The sequence below is a fragment of the Geotrypetes seraphini genome, chromosome 2, assembly GCF_902459505.1.
Source record: "Geotrypetes seraphini chromosome 2, aGeoSer1.1, whole genome shotgun sequence".
NCBI classification, from domain to species: domain Eukaryota; kingdom Metazoa; phylum Chordata; class Amphibia; order Gymnophiona; family Dermophiidae; genus Geotrypetes; species Geotrypetes seraphini.
In genome coordinates this window covers 460,373,372-460,392,901 of record NC_047085.1, presented here as the reverse complement: position 1 = coordinate 460,392,901, position 19,530 = coordinate 460,373,372, and the positions used below count along the sequence as shown (strand labels likewise).

Below are 19,530 nucleotides of genomic sequence, written 5' to 3'. Positions count from 1 at the left end.
CTGAAGTTTTAACTTCTAGCCTCCATCTTTTGCTTGCAATGTCTAAGAGACTCCCAATACCTCATCACCATACCTCGATGACTGTTTCCTGGCAGGACTTTGGCAAGCATAACTCTGACTATGACACAAAACAATACATCTGCTTCATTATTGGCTTCCTATGCCCTAAGGCAGGAGTGCCCACACTTTATGGGCTTGCGAGCTACTTTTATAATGACTAAGTCAAAATGATCTACCAACAATAAAATTAAAAAAAAAAACACAAAGCACACTGAAAGGCAGAGAGAATGTTAATTATTCATATTCCGGGTTTTTTCAAAGAGGTCACGGCAGATGACTCTATGAAATGTCACCTCAGTAACAAAATAAAAAAATAGACAAATACACCCCCTCCCTTTTTACTAAACCACAATAGTAGGTTTTAGCACAGGGAGTTACGCTGAATGCCTCGTGCTGCTCTCAATGCTCATAGGCTCCCTGCACTAAAAAATGCTATTGCGGTTTAGTAAAAGGGAGCCATAGTGCAAAATATAGACAGCAGATATAAATTCTCAAAACCGACACATTTTGATCACTAAATTGAAAATAAAATCATTTTTCCTACCTTTGCTGTTTGGTGATTTCATGAGTCTCTGGTTGCACTTTCTTCTTCTGACTATGCATCCAATCTTTCTTCCTTTCTTTCAGCCTCCTGTATGTTTCCTCTCCTCCAGACCTCATTCTCTCCCCCAACTTTTTCTTTCTGTCTCCCTGTTCCCCCTTCTTTCTGTCTCCCTGTCTGCCCCCTTTCTTTCTTTCTCCGTGCCCTCCCCCAAGCCACTCGGTTTGCTGCCACCGCCATCAGGGAACAGCCCCCAAGCCACCGCCGTCCCAAGCTTTCCCTGCAGAAGCGTTGCGCTGACCAGCATTCCGCTCCCTGACATCAATTCTGACGTAGGAGAGGAAGTTCCGGGCCAGCAAGGCATTTCTCCTCATTCCATCCAGCCTGAGCCCCATCTCTCCTTGATCCAGCATTTCCCTTCTGTGTCTGTCAGAATTACCATTCCACCTATTTTCCAGCATCACCCTTCTTTGTGTCCATCTCACCTATATCCCTATCTCACCACTTTTTCAGAATTTTCATTTGTCTCTGTCCTTGTCTTTACCCCATGTTCACCATTTACCCTTTCAATGTCTTTATCTCCCCCCCCACACACTTTTTCAGCATTACTTCGATGTCTCTATTTCACCTCCTCTTCATGTCCCCTCTGTATCTCTATCCTTATTCAGTAGGTCCTGCTTACTCTTTCTTCTTTGTGTCACTATCTCCATTTTCTGCTTTCCCCCCTTTTCCTTTGTTAATGCACCCTGTAGCCAGAATCTTTCCACCCTCCCTCCACTCCGGCCCAGCCCAGTATGAAATATTTCCTTTTGTTTCCCTCCCCTCTCTCTTTCTCTCTCTCTTCTGCTCCCTCACCCACGAGTCCTGCATCTGGCCCTCTCCCTTCTACCTGCACCTGGCAAAACCCCCCTGCTCCGCGGCTCTCTTAAGCAACTCGTCAGCAGCGGTGATCAAGATAAGCTGCCGACATCGAGGCCTTCCCTCTACGAGTCCCGCCTTTGTGGAAAAAGGAAGTTGAAACAAGCGGGACTCGCAGAGGGTAGGCCCCGACATCAGAAGCTTGTGTTGATCGCTGCTGCTGAGTTGCCGAAGAGAGCCGCGGAGCAGGGGGTGTGGCCGGAAGCAGGTAGAAGGGAGAGGGCTGCTGGAAGAGGTAGAAGTTCCGGAGTATGACACTGACCTGGGCCAGGATGATTTCTTTTCAGGCTGTTGCTGCTGCCGCCGCCACGCTACCACGCCCCCCCCCCCCCGAAATGACAAAAACAGCCTAATGCCCGGCGTCGGCGTCTTTGATGTCGGGGAGAGGAAGGCTGATAGGCCCGGTAGATCGGGACAGCAACACCAGTCTATCACAGAGCCCGGGATGGGCTCTGCGATCGACTCATGTTGCCTTCCTGAGCTACCGGTCGATCGCGATCGACGCGTTGGGCACCCCTGCCCTAAGGAAAAAAATACATTTTGTTTCTAGGTCCTATTCTGGACACAGCAAAGACTAAAGTTATTTTGCCAGCAGATCTCTCTAAAGTCTTACATGTCTGCAGCATTCAAACATCCATGACAATCATGGCCAAGGCTTGCTTTCAAATACTGGACTGCATAGTTGCTGCTGTCCATATTATTCCCTTTGCTTTAGTGACAATAAAAAGGCCTAAAGGGAATCTAATGTTCCAGTGGGACCAATATACTGAGCTTTGTGTTGACCATTCTTCAACCCTCAACTCAGCTTTGAATAAAGCTGCAGATGTGGACATTTCTATACAGTTAGACCATGGGGGTACCTCTTTTTCTCTATTTTACTACTAATCTGTCCTAAAAATAGATGCTTCCGGTTACAGCTGGGAAACTCATATATATCTTCATCTTATCCAAGATATATGACCAGTATACTAGAGACTTTTTCACGTCAGTCACGTGGATCTTAACCTTTTGTTGTTTGAGTCTGTGTCCATCTTCTCTGAGACAGTTCAGTCTTAAATTCAGTTGCCAGTTTGCCATGTTTTGTGTCAACAAAAGAGGAGAGACAGGAGCCATCCATTTTTTCCCAGGAAACCACAAAGCTTTGAGACTTTGTCAGTTGAATACATATAAGAGTGGTGTATCTCCCCAGACTCAGCATCTCATAACTGACCAGCTCAACAGAATTCTGCTGCTACATGAGTGGTCCCTAGATCCAACAACTCTGCAAACCCTTCAAATAGATCTATTTACCAGCAGTGAAAATACAAAGCTGCCATGCTCTTTTTGCATATTCCCATCTTCAACTGCCTAGCAAAGGAAAGGGATGAACTCCCTGGATTTGGACTCTCTTTAAACTTATTCCCCCCCCCCTTTTTTTTTTTAACTGATTTCTTCTTGTTGAAAAATTTTAGGTGATGGAATTACTAGATCAAAGTGACCTGCAGAGTGCAATTGCCTAGCAGGTACATATGGTACAATATCTGCAAGTATACAGGAGAGAGTTGATGTAAACTTAAATACACCATCAGTAACAATTTATATTTTTCTCAATATTCCAACTGTCAGCCAATATATTGAAATGAAATGTTCAGTTACATGCTTGAATCTACAAATCCCATACAATTAACAAACAATTGAATTCTGAGCAACCTGCCTGGCTCAGAAACAAGATGATGGAATCTCCAAAAGCATGATGTTCCAGTACTCCAAGCCCGCAAGGACAGTAGCTTTCACCATCTGTTTAAATTCAAACTTAGATAAATACATTTGTAACTTGCTAAGCACATGTAACTTAAAATAAACCTTCCTGATTATATTCTGCACATGAGCGTGAAAAGTTAATTGAGTATTCAAAAATCACCCCAAGATATTTAACTTCTGCAGAAAAGCACAACGTATTGTTTAGAATGGTCACACTTTTTGGACATTCCATCTGCACATCCTTTGCTACAATCATGTTTAGTTTTTGCAATATTTAAAATCATCTTATTACCAGTTAACCATTTCCTCACTTCCTTCAGAACAGCATTTTAACAAACGATAGCTTGAGATAAAGTTTTAAATTGGAAAAAAAAATTGCAAATTATCTGTGTAAATCTGTTAAGAAATAATGAACTTTTCCATTAATTTACACAAAAGAAGCAGAAACAAATTAAACAGCACTGCATAGAGTGCAGATCCATTCCAGCTCAAGGATCCAGACACTAAGATATCCTGAAAACCTGATTGGCTGGGGGTCCCCCTGAACAGGGTTGAGAACAACTGATCTAAATAAACATTTTTTCGTATGTTTGTTTGGTTTGTTTGTTTTTTTAGAAAAGAGAATGGAATGTTGGAAAATATAAAGAGTGTTATTATTTAATATCAGGATTTGGCTCATGCCTTTTCACTTCTAGATTAAGGTCCGTTACATTAGGGTCCGTACTCCATGTATATGAGAACCATTTTTATGGATTACAATATTGTATAGACTTTTAATAAAGATTCCTGCATCTTGTACATTCTGCTCTGCAGTTTTTTTCCTTGTTATTGGCATTACATTCAGGTATAGTAGGTACAATTTTAGCATTAAATTTCTATTGCCTTTCCATAGAATCTTTCGTTGAGCAGCTGGTGTAAAATAAATAAATAAATAAAACCTTGGCTTTAATTTAGTTTTCCATCTCTTGTTTCGTAGCATCTGGAGACCAGACAGCTCATATTTGGAGATACATAGTGCAATTGCCCACCCCTCAGCCAATTGCAGACACCAGTGTAAGTAATGCATTTGCTGGCATTGAAAAATGGTAGGGTTTTATAACAACTTGCAGATTTAGAGCCTGATATTCAAAGGAGTTGTGTTCCTAAATTGGCCTCTCTAAAAATTTGGTAGGGTTGAGTGCCTAAATTTATACTCAAAATTTCAACAAACTTCTTAATAGAGGAGCATATAAAGTGTTATCCCAGGACAAGCAGGTAGCATATTCTCACACATGGGTGACGTCACCGACGGAGCCCCGGTACGGACCACTTTAAAAATGCATCGCCACTTTAAGACTTTAGAAAGTTTGCGATAGCCTGAACTGCGCGAGTGCCTTCCTGTCCGATGTAGGGCGTGCAGTCCCTCAGTTTTTTCATTTCCGCGGAGCTAAGAAGACGCGTTTAACGAACGTTTAACTTTTCTTGCCTTCTCGCTCTCACAGCTTTCTGACTTTTAATCAGTTTTTCCCCCTTTTTTCTTTAGTATTGCTTTTTTTTTTAAGAAATCTCTCTTTAAAATTTAGCTCGTCTTCAAGTTTGACTTGGTGGGGCCTACTTGTTTACTTCAGCTTCCGACCTTAAGTTTCCTCGGCTTTTGTTTCCCCTCCATGTCAAGCGGTTTACTGAGTTTTTTATCTAGCGAAGTCGTGTTCCAGCTTCTTTAATCCTTTTGAAGCCACTGCAACGTCTTCAATTGTCTTACTAAAAAAAAAACCAAAAACACAACCGGTGGGAAAGAAAGAAGCAGAAGAACAGGTTTTTCATCTTTTCTTCATCAACAGACTTTCTCATCCTGCTTTTTTGACCTTCCCCACGTTGGAGGTGTGAGGTCGAAGTTTCGACGTCGGAGGATCCAGCGGTGTCATATTTTTTCAGCATAGACTGCCTGATGTCGATATCGACTCCGACGCCGTTCTCAGCAACATCGCACTTCTCGACACCAGCAGTACTGCCTGCCTCCAGTGTCGTCTTGTGCTGTTTGAGTAAGTGGACTTCCTCCATTGGGACTCAGGTCACACTAGCATTGAGACAAGTCATGCTGACCTTGAAATAGTCCTGTAAGTGCCCACTCCCGAAATTGAGGAGTGGCTGGATTACCGTATTTTCACGTAGATAACGCGCACCCGTGTAAAACGCGCACACGGGTATAGCGCGCGGGAAACCGAAATATATGTAAAAAAAATTTTGTATACCGTGCACACCCGTATACCGCGCATGCTGCCCAACTCTCCCGTCGCCGCCCGACTCTCCTTTCGCCCGCCCCGACTCTCCTCTGGAGACCCCGACTCTCCTTTCGCCCGCCCCGACTCTCCTCTCCCCCTTGAAGTCCTGTCCCCACCCTGAAAGCCTGATGCCCCCCCCGACGTCCGATTCACCCCCCCCCCCCCCGCAGGACCGCTTGCACCCCCACCCCGAAGGACTGCTCGCACGCACCCCCACCCCGAAGGACCGCTCGCACGCACTCCCATCCGCACCCCCACCCTGAAGGACCGCTCGCACCCCCACAGCCTCCCGACCCCCCCATCATCATGTAGAAGCTCCTACCGGTGTCCTGCTGCTTCCTCTTGGCGGTCCCGGCCCTTCTGTGAGCCCTGCGCCTGTGCTGCTTCTTCCGGCGGTCCCACCCTTTCTCTGACGTCAAGCCCTCTTGCCCCGCCGACTCCCCGAGGGCTTGATGTCAGAGAAAGGGCGGGACCGCCGGAAGAAGCAGCGCAGGCGCAGGGCTCACAGAAGGGCCGGGACCGCCAAGAGGAAGCAGCAGGACACCGGTAGGAGCTTCTACATGATGGGGGGGGGGGTCGGGAGGCTGTGGGGGTGCGAGCGGTCCTTGGGGGTGGGGGTGGGGGTGCGGGTGGGAGTGCGTGCGAGCAGTCCTTCGGGGTGGGGGTGCGGGTGCGTGCGAGCGGTCCTTCGGGGTGGGGGTGCGAGCGGTCCTGTGGGGGGGTGAATCGGACGTCGGGGGGGGGGGGGGAACTATGTAAAAAAAATTTGTACAACGCGCAAGGTTATGCACGGTTTGTAAAAACCATGTATAACGCGCGTGTTATGCGTGAAAATACGGTAGGCCTCATTCTCATGGGACCGGAGCACAACACCGTGGGTACCAGTGACAATGCCAATGGTACCGGTGTTTGTATATATCCCATACATGTCGCCTGTTCTTGTGAAGTGCCTTGTCCTTGATTATCACAGCACCGGACCTTGACACCGATGGTACCGGCGACAAAGCAATCGGTACCAGTGATTTTTCCTTCAGTCTCAAAAGCTTGAGCTCCACTTAAAGTTCAATTCATGCTACTTTTGCTGCAGTCCCGTATGTGACCGGTCCCGATCTGGGGCTCGACGTCGACTTCATCTGTATGGGACGGGTCAGCGATACTGATGAACAGTCTATGGTACCAGAGTTTTTTCTTTGCAACTGGGACCCAGCTTCACCATACTGTTTTCATGACGTTTTATCACCACCCTCATCCTTATGGGACAGAAATGTGACACTCATGGCACCGAACAATAAACTAGTGATACTGGTACTGTCCCTTACACAACAGATTGATAACTTACTATGGGAAGAATTGGGTGCTTGTGTATTTTTTTCCTGTATCCACTCGGTGTCTGCAAAGCAGCGGTACCGGTATTTACCCTAACACAAAAGATACACAAGTTGCTTGGGGAAGAATTGGGTGAGCATTTTCTGATGCTGGTGTCGACCAAATTTTTGCCCGTGTCGACATCGATTTTTATGGTGCCATTCCCATCTGAACCTTCGACACCAGTTGCATCTGCAGTGGAGTCGCCATCGGTGTCAGCACTTCTTGTCAAAAACTTGACACCGATGACTCGCCGATACTGGTCTTCTTCCATGATGCTACTATTTCTTCAGCTTTGACTTCAGCTGCTCAAAGCATTGTCTTCTGCTGCCTGACTCTGCTTCTTCAGTCTTATCAAATTTTTTAGGGACTATTAAAATTTTTTCCCTTTTTAAAAGAGATTTTTCTCTTTAGATTAGTTTCTTTTTTTTCCCCTTTTTAGGGGTTTCAATGAGACTCGTTTTATACAGTGATTCCTATTTCTGCGTTTGATATGCCTTAACTTCTTTGTGAATTGCTAGTGCAATTTACTTTGAAGAAGTCTTCAGGATCTAGTGTATGTATACCTGCTGGTGAGGGCAATATTCAACTCATGTTGGCCTTTTTAAGACGTGTTTCTTCAGAGCATATCCTCAAAATTAAGACTTTCTTTTCGGTGTTGCTATGGAAGGCGAGTCGACATTCCTACTGTACATCGAATTGATACACAATGTCATCTTCTGCTACTTGACTATGCTTTCTCAATACTTCCATTATATTAGAAGCATCAATGAACATTGTCTTTTTCTGGCTGATGGGAACTAACAAGGGTGGAGAGCCTATCGGTTAGTTTTCCCGTCATTACAGTTTTGTCCTTGCTTTTGCTGTGATACAGGTTCAACGAGGTGTATTTGTTTCTCATTCCACTGTTCCACTAATGTTGCAGGGTGTCTGCTTGGGAATATCCAGACTATTCCTCAGTTCCCTACATTCCTTTATACTTCATGCCGGAGGTTTGGGAGTGGCTGTAGGGGAGGAGAAGGCCGCTCAATCCTTTTTAAGATAAATTTTGTTCTGTTGGTTTTCATCGTAGCATTTTTTTCCTCTTTTATGTTTTGAATCCTTTAGCCTTTTGGCCTTGATATTTTTGTCTTTCTGCTGCTATCTGACTCTTGGCATCCTTCATTTCTAGGGGTCTGGAATTTTTTTTCTCTTTCCCACTTGATTGGTTTTCCCACCTTTCGGTTCTGCTGTCGTTTTTGCACCCAAGTGCAGTATTCTTGCTCTTCCTGAGTTTTTGCTCTTTGGGTTTCAGGGAAGCCTCTTCTTTCCTTTCATTCCTTAGGGCAGGGGTATCAAACGCAATCACATAAGAGGCCGAAATCTGAAAAAAAAGCTAAGCCGCGGGCTGAATTTTTAATTAAGATAATTAGGAGTCCTTTAATTAAGGTACGCTAACCGATTTAGTGCACACTAAATACGCACCTTAATAAAAGGACCCCTAAGTTACTAAGGCTTAGTCTTAGTAGAAGTATAGGGTTACAATGTCTCAAACCCCACACCAGCTCTGTAGTGTAAACAAAATAAATATTGTAATCACAAAACAGAAAATAAAATTATTTTTTCTACCTTTTGTTGGCCCCAGGCTCTGGTTGTCATCTGATAACTCGCATGCCAGGGTTTCCCCATTTGTCGTTTTCTTCTTTCTCTGTGCTAACTATCCATCTTCCATCTCTGTCCTCCCCTTCCCTCCCCCGGAGGTCTGGTATCTTTCCTTTTTTTCGTGTCCATATTCGCAGCTGCAGCAATGGACCCCACCATCCCCAGATCCACCATCTGTCCTTTTCTTAACTACCCTTTCATCCAGCATCTCTCCCTCCTTCCCCACCACCCCAGGGTCCACCATCTGTCCGTTTCTCTTCCCAACTACCCTCCAGTATCTCTATCTCTCCTCCACACCATCCCTTGTGTCCAACTTCTCTCTCTTTCTGTTCCTTCCTTCTCTCCCTCTCCTCTGTTTTATTTCTTCCCATCCGACATATGCACATCTGGACCCCTTCTTCTCTCCCACCAGGTACTTCTACACCAGGGCCCGTCCATGTCCCAAAGGCCTGTATATTTTCCTCCTTCTTCTTCCCGGTCTCACCTTCAGATTTGGCCCACCGCTGTTCCTACCCTCCCTCCATCCCGGCTTCCTAGTCTCCTCTGGCCCGCCGGCACGAACCACTGCTGCTCTTCACTCACGTCTGCCTTCACCTGGCCTCCTCTTCAAAGCAGCCTGCTGAGGATCATCGGCCGGCTGTAGCGAACCTCGAAGGCCGCTGTCCACCTTGGTAGCACGTTCCCTCTGACACGATCCTGCCCCCTACTCTTGACATATGGGATCGTGTCAGAGGGAACATGCTACTGAGGTGGACAGTGGCCTGTGAGGTTCGCTACAACTGGCTGGAGATCCTCAGCAGGCTGCTTTGATGAGGAGGCCTAGTGAATGCTGACGCGAGTGAAGAGCAGCAGCAGTGGTTTGTGCCGGCGGGCCAGATTTACTATAAAATTTAAAATGTCTGGCGGGCCAATTTTTAACACACTGCAGGCCAGAGGTTGACATGTCTGCCTTAGGTCTTCCTGTATGTGCTTGCACTTTTCAATCACCTAGCATAGTTTGACCTTCTTATGATTTCACATCTTTTTTTAATATTAAGAAAGAGTGCTTGCGTTTTGTGACTCCAACACTGCCATCTTGGAGTTTTTTTTCTTTTCCGGTACGACTACTACACTTCAATTTTGACGGTGATTCTACCAAGGGTCTCCAGAATTTGGCCTTTTTCTCTATTGAGAGCATTTCTTCTTCTGAACTTGCTCTCCTTTGCCTGTTTACAATTTGAACATTTTTTGCATGGCACTTAAAGGTTTTCAGGTCACATGGCTTCCATGTGTCCTGGAGCACTACTAGCAAGACTGTCTTTACCTTTCCACTGTCCATGTGACACCACTGGCAAGGCTACCTCTTTGCACTCCTCAGTGGACCCTTGCTTATCAGTGGTCTCACAACATGTATCTGTGATATCATTTCTTTTGCAGTCGCTTCGCTGGTGAATGACCTCGTCAAGTCTCTCCAGAGGTTTCCTTTTTCCACTTGCCCCCTCATCTCAAGGTCATCACGATGGATGCATCCACATATGCCGGGGGAGGGGGGGAGGGTTCATATGGACAATCTTCAGACTCAGGGTCTTTGGACATCAAGATGCTGAAATGTCACATCAATTTCCTGGAGCTCAGAGCAATTTTTTTTATGCCCTCAAGGTGTTCCATCATCTTCTCTATCCCCAAGTGTTCCTCCTTTGCATGCACAATCAAGTAGCGATGTACTGCATCATCAAACAAGGAGGCACGGGGGCTCTCCTATTATAATTCTGGACTTGAGCAATCATTTGCACCTAAAGGCTGTCTCCATTCGAGGGGAGAAGAATTCCCTAGCAGACAACCTCAGCAGAATTCTTCAGCCTCACAAAGGGACTCTCAAATCTGTAACTCTCCAGTCCATCTTTTCTCAATGGGGCCCCCCACAAATGGACTTGTTTGCGGCTCCTCACAATCACCATTTGCCCCAGTTTTGTTCCGGGCTTTACTCTCCTCTCCGCCTGGAAGCAGATGCCTTTCTCCTGGATTGGACAGGACTATGTCTATATGCAGGTTCTCTAATCCCTCTCATTTTGAGAGCTCTGTTCAAGCTCAAGAGAGAAGCATCCACCATGATTCTCATTGCTCCACAGTGGCCCAGGCAACATTGGTTTCCCCCTTCTACTTCAACTCAGTTCCAGGGAGCTCATACTTCTTCCAAAATTCCTTCTCTGCTTACACAGATTCAGGGATCTCATCTGCATCCCAACCTGTCATCACTACACCTGACAGCTTGGGTTCTCTCGGGCTAAATCCATCTACCTTGCATCCCTCTCAGCCTGTTCGACAAATTCTTGATGCATCCAGGAAACCAGCCACTCAACAATGTTATCAACAAAAGTGGACTAGGTTCTCTTCCTGGTGTCTCCATCATCATGATCCAACTTTTTTATCAGTGGATTTGGTGTTGGATTCTCTGCTTCATCTATCTGATTCTGGTCTCAAATCTACATCTCTCAGAGTCCATTTCAGCGCTCTTACAGCTTTTCACACGCTAGTCGCAGGAACACCTCTTACTGCTCATCCTTTGATCTCCAGATTCATAATAGGGCTTTTCAGTGTGAAACCACCTCTCAAGTCCCCACCTGTTGTCTGGGACCTTAATGTGGTACTTTCCAGATTGCTGAAGCCACCACATGAACCAGTGGCCACAGCTCATCTCAAGTTTCTCACCTGGAAAGTGGTCTTCTTTATTGCTCTTACCTCTGCCAGCAGGGTCAGTAAGTTACAAGCGTTGGTGGCAGATCCACCCTTTACAGTTTTTCATCATGACAAGGTGGTTCTACATAGACATCCAAAGTTTCTTCCGAAAGTTGTCACTGAATTTCATCCTAATCAGTCAATTGCTCTCCAGTGTTTTTTCCTAAGCCTCATTCTCATGCTGGAGAAACCGCTTTATATACTTTGGACTTTAAACGGGCTTTGGTCTATTATATTGCACATCTCCCCAACTGTTCCTCTCTTTTGATCCAAGCAAGTTGGGGCAACCTGTTTACAATAGAACAATTTCCATCTGGTTGACTGCCTGCATCTCGTTTTGTTGTGCTCAGACTGGACTGGCACTGAAGAGTCATGTCACAATCCACAAAATTAGAGCTATGGCAGCTACTGTGGCTTTCCTCAGATCTACTTCCTTTGAAGAAATCTGTAAAGCTGCCACCTGGTCCTCAGTTCATACATTCACTTCTCACTACTGTCTGGAGTCTTTTTCCAGATGGGATGGACGCTTCGGCCACTCTGTATTACAAACTTTATTTTCTTAAAGGCCAACTCTCCCACCATCCCATTTTCTGTTAGGTCACCCATGTGTGAGAATATGCTACCTGCTTGTCCTGGGATAAAGAACAGTTACTTACTGTAACAGGTGTTATCCAGCAGACAGATATTCTCACAACCTACCCACCTCCCCGGGTTGGCTTCTTAGCTGGCTTATCTTAACTGTGCACCCATAGTCAGGCGGGAAGGCACTTGCACATGCACGGTTCAGGCTATCGCAAACTTTCTAAAGTCTTAAAGTGGCGATGTACTTTTAAAGTGGTCCGTACTGGTGCTCCGTCGGTGACGTCACCCATGTGTGAGAATATCTGCCTGCTGTCCCTGGATAACACCTGTTACGGTAAGTAACTGTGCTGTATCAGCAGGGATAAATTTAGGATAATCAGAAAATTTAGGGGCTTAGCACTGATTTTCCAAACCAGGCTCATAAATCTAGGCAAATGATAGCAGTTGTTAATCTTCTAAATTAAGATGAATTTTTAGCTGAAAACTTAAACTCCTAAGTTTGACTGAAAATAGGACACAAATTTAGGAGCCCAGTTTTGGAGCCCATGTGTAAGAGCTCAAATTTTTTGAATATCAGCCCTTAGTGTCTCTGAAAAGCAACATAACCCCTCTCTACTTATATACTCAAAAGATACTTCGTGTAGATTTCTCTTATTTTCATTTATCACCTCATTTTTATATTTTAGTTTATGAAGGATTTATTTTTTGTTCACAGACCCAAACTAGAAACGTCTCTTTGTTTTTGTGAACTTATATTTATTGTCCAGTATGTTGGCTCTTTTATTTTTTTATTTTTTTTTGGGGGGGAGGGGAGAGTCTGTGTCTGTTTTAAACTGTGGAAAGGAATTAATAAACTGAAAGTAAATCTTACATTATTTGGATTCAAATAAGAAACACCACCCTTATCCATTGCTAGGCAAAGTGCTATTGTCTAGAATTTTAAAATGCTCTTAGATTTTTCAGTCAGCTAAGAAAATCCATAAAAAATGAAATGTAAAACAGTCAAGCGGCATTCACCCCAAATTCTTCTTGAGTAAACAGTCTTTCTTCTATCATGGATTATACCAGCTTTCACAGACCAAGGTTTCTTTTACCAAATAACTCTCAACTCCTGTAACAAGCTGTGTAAAATCTGGTTAGGCAGACTAGTTCCAGCTAATACTTGGAAATGGGTGTTTTTCCTCCCCTGAAAACTGAAGTAAAGGATGTCTTAGGTTGTGTATCTCCTGCCTTTTTCGTATCTGATTTCTTTGTAAGATTGGGGTGCCATCTACTGGGGAAAGGCAGCAAATAGGCAACAGGCTGAGACCAAGACTGGAAGGAGACCATGGAATGCTGAAAACTTCCATTGTGAGTCTTGTGCTGTATGCTCCAGGGGGTTTTACCCTTTAAACTTCTTAGTCAAATACTCATCAATATTTGTTCATTTGAACTTAACTCATATCTGTTGGACCAATCTATACCATTTATACAGTATACCATTTATACTCATTGGAAAAGTTTGAATGGAGCTGTTAATGAACAAAGAAATAAAATAGCTGGTAGGTTCTATGGATGTAATGTAAATATACTTTAAATGAGCAGGCTTGGCATATTAAATGGTATTTTCTTGGCTTTGGAACTCCCAGGTAGAACTTTTGAGAAGGGGTGAAATTCCTTCATCAAAAAAATAAAACTATGATAGATTCCTTTCATTTCTATCTCTCATTTTACCTTGTGCTTGTTGCCTCCTCATTTATTATCTTTACTCTATATATTTGTTTATGAAGATGTTTTTTTTCTTGTTTACCGGAACTAGAAAAAAAAAAAGAGAAATGTGTCCTCAAGTCCATTTTGTTTCTTTTATTAGAAAGGCGTTACTGTGCTTGACGCTGCATAGCAAGGATGAATTGTTAGATCCATGCATCTCCTTATCTTCTATCTGTCTAAGGCCTAGATTCACTAACCCTTCGATCCGTGTGCAATCCATTTCCATGCAGACTAAAGGCCTGTATGCAAATGGAGACGATTGTTGGCACACCCCCAGCCAACTGCACGGATCGCTAAAGCCCTGACAGTACTGACAGGAGAAACAGCTTCCTGTCACTGCTGTCAGAGCTTCTGCCAGCTTTTTACATTTTTTTTTTATCGGGCAGATATTTTGTCTTGTTTACACATGCAAAATATCTGCCCGATTAAAAAAAAAAAAAAAATTAACCTCCCCCCCAACAAGTGCCCTGAACACCCCTCCCCAAACCCCACAAAATATTTGCCTCGATGCCGCTAAAATTATGGCAAGAGGGTTCCCACTCCCTCCTGCCATCAGTCCCACCCACCCAAAAACTAACGGCAGGAGGAATACCAACTTCCTCCTGCCACCCACCTCCCTGTACCTTTCACGGAGCAGAAGGGGTGATCAACCCCTCCTGCTCCAAGCCTCCTCCGATGCCGGCCGGGCCCGGCCTGGCCCACCCCGCTTAAAATTATAGCAGGAGGGTTCCTACTTCCTCCTGCCATCAGTCCCACCCACTCAAAAACTAACGGCAGGGGGAATGCCAACTTCCTCCTGCTACCCCCCTTCGATGCCCCCTCCCCATTCTCGGTCACCTCACCCCCCCCCCCCCCCGTACCTTACAGGAGCAGGAGGGATGCTCAATCCCTCCTGCTCCAATGCCTCCCGTGACGCATCTGAGGCCTTAGGTCCTGCCCCGGTGCATCATGTGATGCACAGAGCGGGGCCTAAGGCCCTGATTAGCTGAGGCACCTTGGGCTCCTCCCTTGGAAGGGGCCTGGGGCGCCTCAGCCAATCAGGGACTTCCTTACGGAGGAGTCTAAGGAAGTCCCTGATTGGCTGAGGCACCCCAGGCCCCTTCCAAGGGAGGAGCCCAAGGTGCCTCAGCTAATCAGGGCCTTAGGCCCCGCTCTGTGCATCACATGATGCACCGGGGTGTGGCCTAAGGCAGCACTTGTGTCGGAGGAGGAGTTGAAAAGGTACGGGGAGGGGGTGGGCCGGGCCCGGTCAGCTGGCTGGCATCGGAGGAGCAGGGACTGATCACCCCTCCTGCTTCCAATGAGTTGAGAAGGAAGGCGGAGGTGGTGAGCCAGGCCCGGCCAGCCGGCCGGCATCGGTGGAGGCCTGAAACAGGAGGGACTGACTACCACTCCTGCTCCCAACGAGTTGAAAAGTTATGGGGAGGGGGTGGGCTGTGCCCAGCCAGCTGGTCAGTATCGGAGGAGGCCTGGAGCAGGAAGGACTGAACACCTCTCCTGCTCCCAATGAGTTTAAAAAGGTGTGTGGAGAGGGTGGCCCGGGCTGGACAGCCGGCTGGGCTAGCTTAGTTACAGGGAGGGAGGCGGGTAGGGCAGGAGTCATTTGTGGGGCATTGGTGCGGGGAGGGGGTCGTTTAAAACCATGGGGCTGGCCGCGACTTTTAAAAAAAAAAATTTTAATTTACTTTTGTAGCCCAGCGAGCCCAAGGTTTTAACCTGCTTTAAATCCGCGGGTTAAAACCATGGCCTTGCAGAGCAGGACGACATTCGGGGTGAGCAGGCAGGAGACAGATCTGGGTAGAGCAGGGTGGCATTCGAAGTGAGCAGGCAGGAGACAGATCAGGGCAGAGAGCAGGGTTTCTATGGAGCTGCAGAGTCGGAAAGACGTTTTCGACTGGTCTCCAGCAGTCGCTTCTTGGGTTGATCGGCCAGCCCAGTCGGTTTAAAATTTTTGGTTGATGAATCGCATCGCTGTCCAATTTGCATTAGTTTTTCCTCATTTGCATGCACGGATTCAAATCGTATCGCAGGAGAGGTTAGTGAATAGTGCAGGAGGGAAATCTGGTCGCAAACCGATCAGTACACGATCGGTTTGCTTTGTGAATCTAGCCCTAACTCGCAAATCTTTCTTTTAAATTGGATTTTAAAGCTGTATTAGAAATGTTATATGATCTAAGTAAACTGCGTATTAAATTTATTTGAAGAAGGACCAGGATGGTTAAATGCGAATTCCCTAAGAAGAATGGTATTGGTTTCAGAAATTTTCAGCCACTTGCATGGGGCATGAACCATTGGTTTGGTGGTGACCTTTTAGCGTTTTATGTATTATTTAATGCCAGCAATTTGTCATGGGGTTTAACCTGTATGGGCACAAAGTCATGCTGCTATGATTTAATAGCGAGCACAGCAGGCATGTAGTCAAAGTGGGCTTTAAAATTAGATTTCAAGCTCCCTGTGTGACTGGAATTTTTATAGAGCTATGTAGTGTTGATTAACAAAAGGTACTTCAAGAAAAACTTTAGGCGCTGCAAGAAAACTGTTGTAAGGCAAAACTGAAATTGTACCTTAAAATAGCAGTGTTGGCAAAACCATTTTGACATAATTCAGCTCATGGTTAAAACTAATACATGCTTCCCATTCCTCTTTTTAGTTCAGAGTTGCATTTCATCTCTCAGTAGATATTGATGTGTATTGTTTGAAAGCTTCCGGCTTAACCAGTTCCACCATTTGGTGTGTAGATAAATAGGAGCACTGCTATGCTCATCTTCACCAGATGGGTGGATAGAATAACATAGCCTATGATGGGACTCAGTAAAGGAGATGCTTAAATACCTTGTGGATGGGGTGGCTATACAACAGCGGTCTCAAACATGCGGCCCACGGGCCGCTTGTGGCTCTCCAGGTCTATTTTGTGGCCCGCGGTCTGGATGCAATCAAGACAGCATTTCTCTTTTCCCTTCCCTTCTTTTTGGAGCAGCAGCATGTTTGGCCGGCTCAGTCCATCGTTCCGTTCAAAGCCGCGGGTTGGCGGCTCCTCACGCTATCCACTCCTGCATCGGAAGCCTCTCTGACGTCACAACATCAGAGAGGCTTCAGACGCAGGCACGGATCTCAGGAGGAGCTGCCACCCGCGGCTTTGAACGGAAAGATCAACTGAGCCAGCCAGACATGCTGCTGCTCCTCAAGGAAGGGAACGGAAGGGGAGGGGAAAGAGAAATGCTTCTGCTGCAAAGGAAAGGGGGACCCTAGGGAAATGCTGCTGCTGCTGCTGTACAGGGAAAGGGATAGGGAGGGAAAGGGGAAGAGAAATGCCTCTCCTGCATAGGAAAGGGGGAGGGAAATGCTGCTGCTGCACAAGGAAAGGGAGGGGGAGGGAAAGGGGAAGAGAAATGCTTCTGCTGCACAGGAAAGGGGGAAGAGAAATGCTGCTTCTGTTGCTGCTGCACCCAATTGGGGAAAGAGAGGGAAGGAAGGAGAAGGGAGAGGAGAGGAACAAGAGAAGCCAAGTTCATGAGAGGAAGGGAAGGAAAGGAGATATCAGACCATGTAGGGGGAGGGAGAGATGCCAGGGCATGGGGAAGGGAAGGAGACAGATGCCAGACCAGGGGAAAGGAAGGAAGGAGGGAGGGAGAGAAAGGAAGGAAAGAGATGCCAGACCATGGAAATAGGACGGAAGAAGAGAGAGATAGGAAGGGAAGACATGGAAACGTAGATTTTGAAAAGAAAGCAGAAAAATTGAACATTAAGTTAATGCCAAAGATGGATGCAAAGCAGAATGTGAAGACAGAAAGAAAAAACAGTCAAAGGACAAGAAGGCCCTGGAAACATAGTTAAAAGTACAGAAAAATAAAGTCACCAGACAACAAAGGTAGGGAAAATGATTTTATTTTCAATATAGTGATTGAAATGTGTCAGTTTTGAGAAAGAAAAGATATTAAACTTTAAATGTGAGGGCTGCAGAAAAAATAAAGTACTTGGAGGGCCGCAGAAAAAATAGTTAATGTCTTATTAAAGAAATGACAATTTTGCATAAGGTAAAACTTTATAGTTGATATATCTTTCCTTTTAACTGTTAAAGGAAAGTTTTATAAACTATAAAGAGTTGTACCTCATGCAAAATTGTCATTTCTTTAATAAGACATTAATTATTTTTTCTGCGGCCCTCCAACTACCTACAAATCCAAAATGTGGCCCCACAAAGGGTTTGAGTTTGAGATCACTGCTATACAACAAGGTGATATACACCTTTACTTAATAAAATGGCATTTGTTTAAACAGTGTTTATTGAAAACGAGGGTCATTAAACCCTCATAACCTTCTCTCCATTGATGTCAGCCAGCTGCCATCTGTCTCACACCCCATCTCACTCTATTCACCCAAATTAAACGTATTTTCCACAGGACAGAATGCAAAAACTGGTGCACTGTATTAAAAATATTCAGTTCTCCCAGTGGTTAAGCCATGTTGCTCCCAGCATACAAAATAATGTGATTGTATCAGTGCAAAAATATAAACAATATCAAAAAAAACCAATAGTGCATATTTTTGTTTTAGTATGTATTATCTTTTTGATACAATTGTAGATAAGAGTCTCTAATTTTTCTATCATATAGTAAGAGTTTAGTTTAAATTCATTAGTGGACTATATGTTTTAATAATACTTGAAAGCGCTATTTGCTGGCTTTGTTATAACTTGGCACCAAAGATTTACTGTGGTTGGTTTCGTATACATTTTGTTACCAATGGAAGATATACCTTTCAAAGATTGTTTTTTTTCTTCAAGTACCTTGTTTTCCACCAGAATCATAGTGATAACTGTTTAGAGGGAAATTCTATAAACAGCTGGTAGGCGTCCTACTGGCACCTAAGTTAATTGGGAAACACCATTTAAAACGGCAAGCAACCTTAAATTTAAAGCACCTACTGGTGCCTAAAGAAAAGGCACTGGAATCGTGCCTCTGGAAGCACCAACCAGTGCCTAACACCACTATAGGCAATAGCGCGGGTTAAATTCCTGAGCGCGCTAACCACTACCGCCTCCTTTGTAGGAGGCGGTAGATTTTAGGCAATTTTGTGCGTGCGCTAAAACCCTAACGCACCTTCGTAAAAGGAGCCTTATGCTATCCTTCAGGATACATTGTATGCTATTGATAAAGGATTCATCTGCTAACCAACTCTTTTGGTATTGTGTCCTCCTGTACTTTTTGTTTTTCTCTGGCCTTTGTTTTTCTAGTTATCAACCTGCGTTACTGTTAAGCAGGTTTTTGACCACAAGTTGTACTATTTGTACAGGGTCTCATAGTGAGACCCTGTGCTAAAATAATATGATTTGTGGTAAAATAACCCATATTAATGGTAACCCACTTTGATAACTTTCTCCCTTATTTAGTAATGCTGTTTTCCCTCTTTCTGCTATGTATCTGATTAATCATGTTCTCTATTGTCACCACCTAGGTGGCTACCTAGGGCATACTGGGATATATATATAGTGCCACCCAATGGTACAGAGGATCGGGTAACCAGAATGACCAGTAACAGCTGATAAAACATGTACAGGCAGAAGGGTAAAGCAGGTCTTTAACAGTGAGGCCTTTATTTTTCCACAGCTCAGTTGTAGCAAAGCTTATATTACCATTGTACTCTATAAGGTTACCAGTGCTCCTTTAGATTTAAAAGTCAAAACAGGGGCTGAAACTGTATGAAGCCCTCTTCTTTGGCACACACCCCTTTCAGGAAAGTCAGGACTGGAGTCCCACCAGAGCTGGGTCTTGAATTTAAACTCAGTTCACTCCAATAGTACAGTTCATGCCAAATTAGCCGGATCACCCCAAATCTCCCACTCAAATTCATTAACCCTCCGCCAGTCCCCAAGACTAAGCTGTAGTCCAGCACAGTCATTAAAAGGTTCTTTCACCTTCAGAACAGCACAGTCTTTAAAAGTCTTTAGCTTGCGGCACA

General features: G+C 44.9%; 1 protein-coding gene across 6 annotated transcripts in view; it reads left to right on the top strand.

Annotated features, from left to right (window-relative positions):
- Positions 1–19,530, top strand: part of WDR37 (WD repeat domain 37) — a 197,021-nt gene that overhangs the window by 99,787 nt on the left and 77,704 nt on the right. For all 6 annotated transcript variants that reach the window (XM_033931543.1, XM_033931545.1, XM_033931546.1 and 3 more), the window contains exon 9: positions 4,236–4,312. In XM_033931543.1, the coding sequence (XP_033787434.1) occupies positions 4,236–4,312 (77 nt within the window). The remainder of the gene's footprint in view (positions 1–4,235; positions 4,313–19,530) is intronic.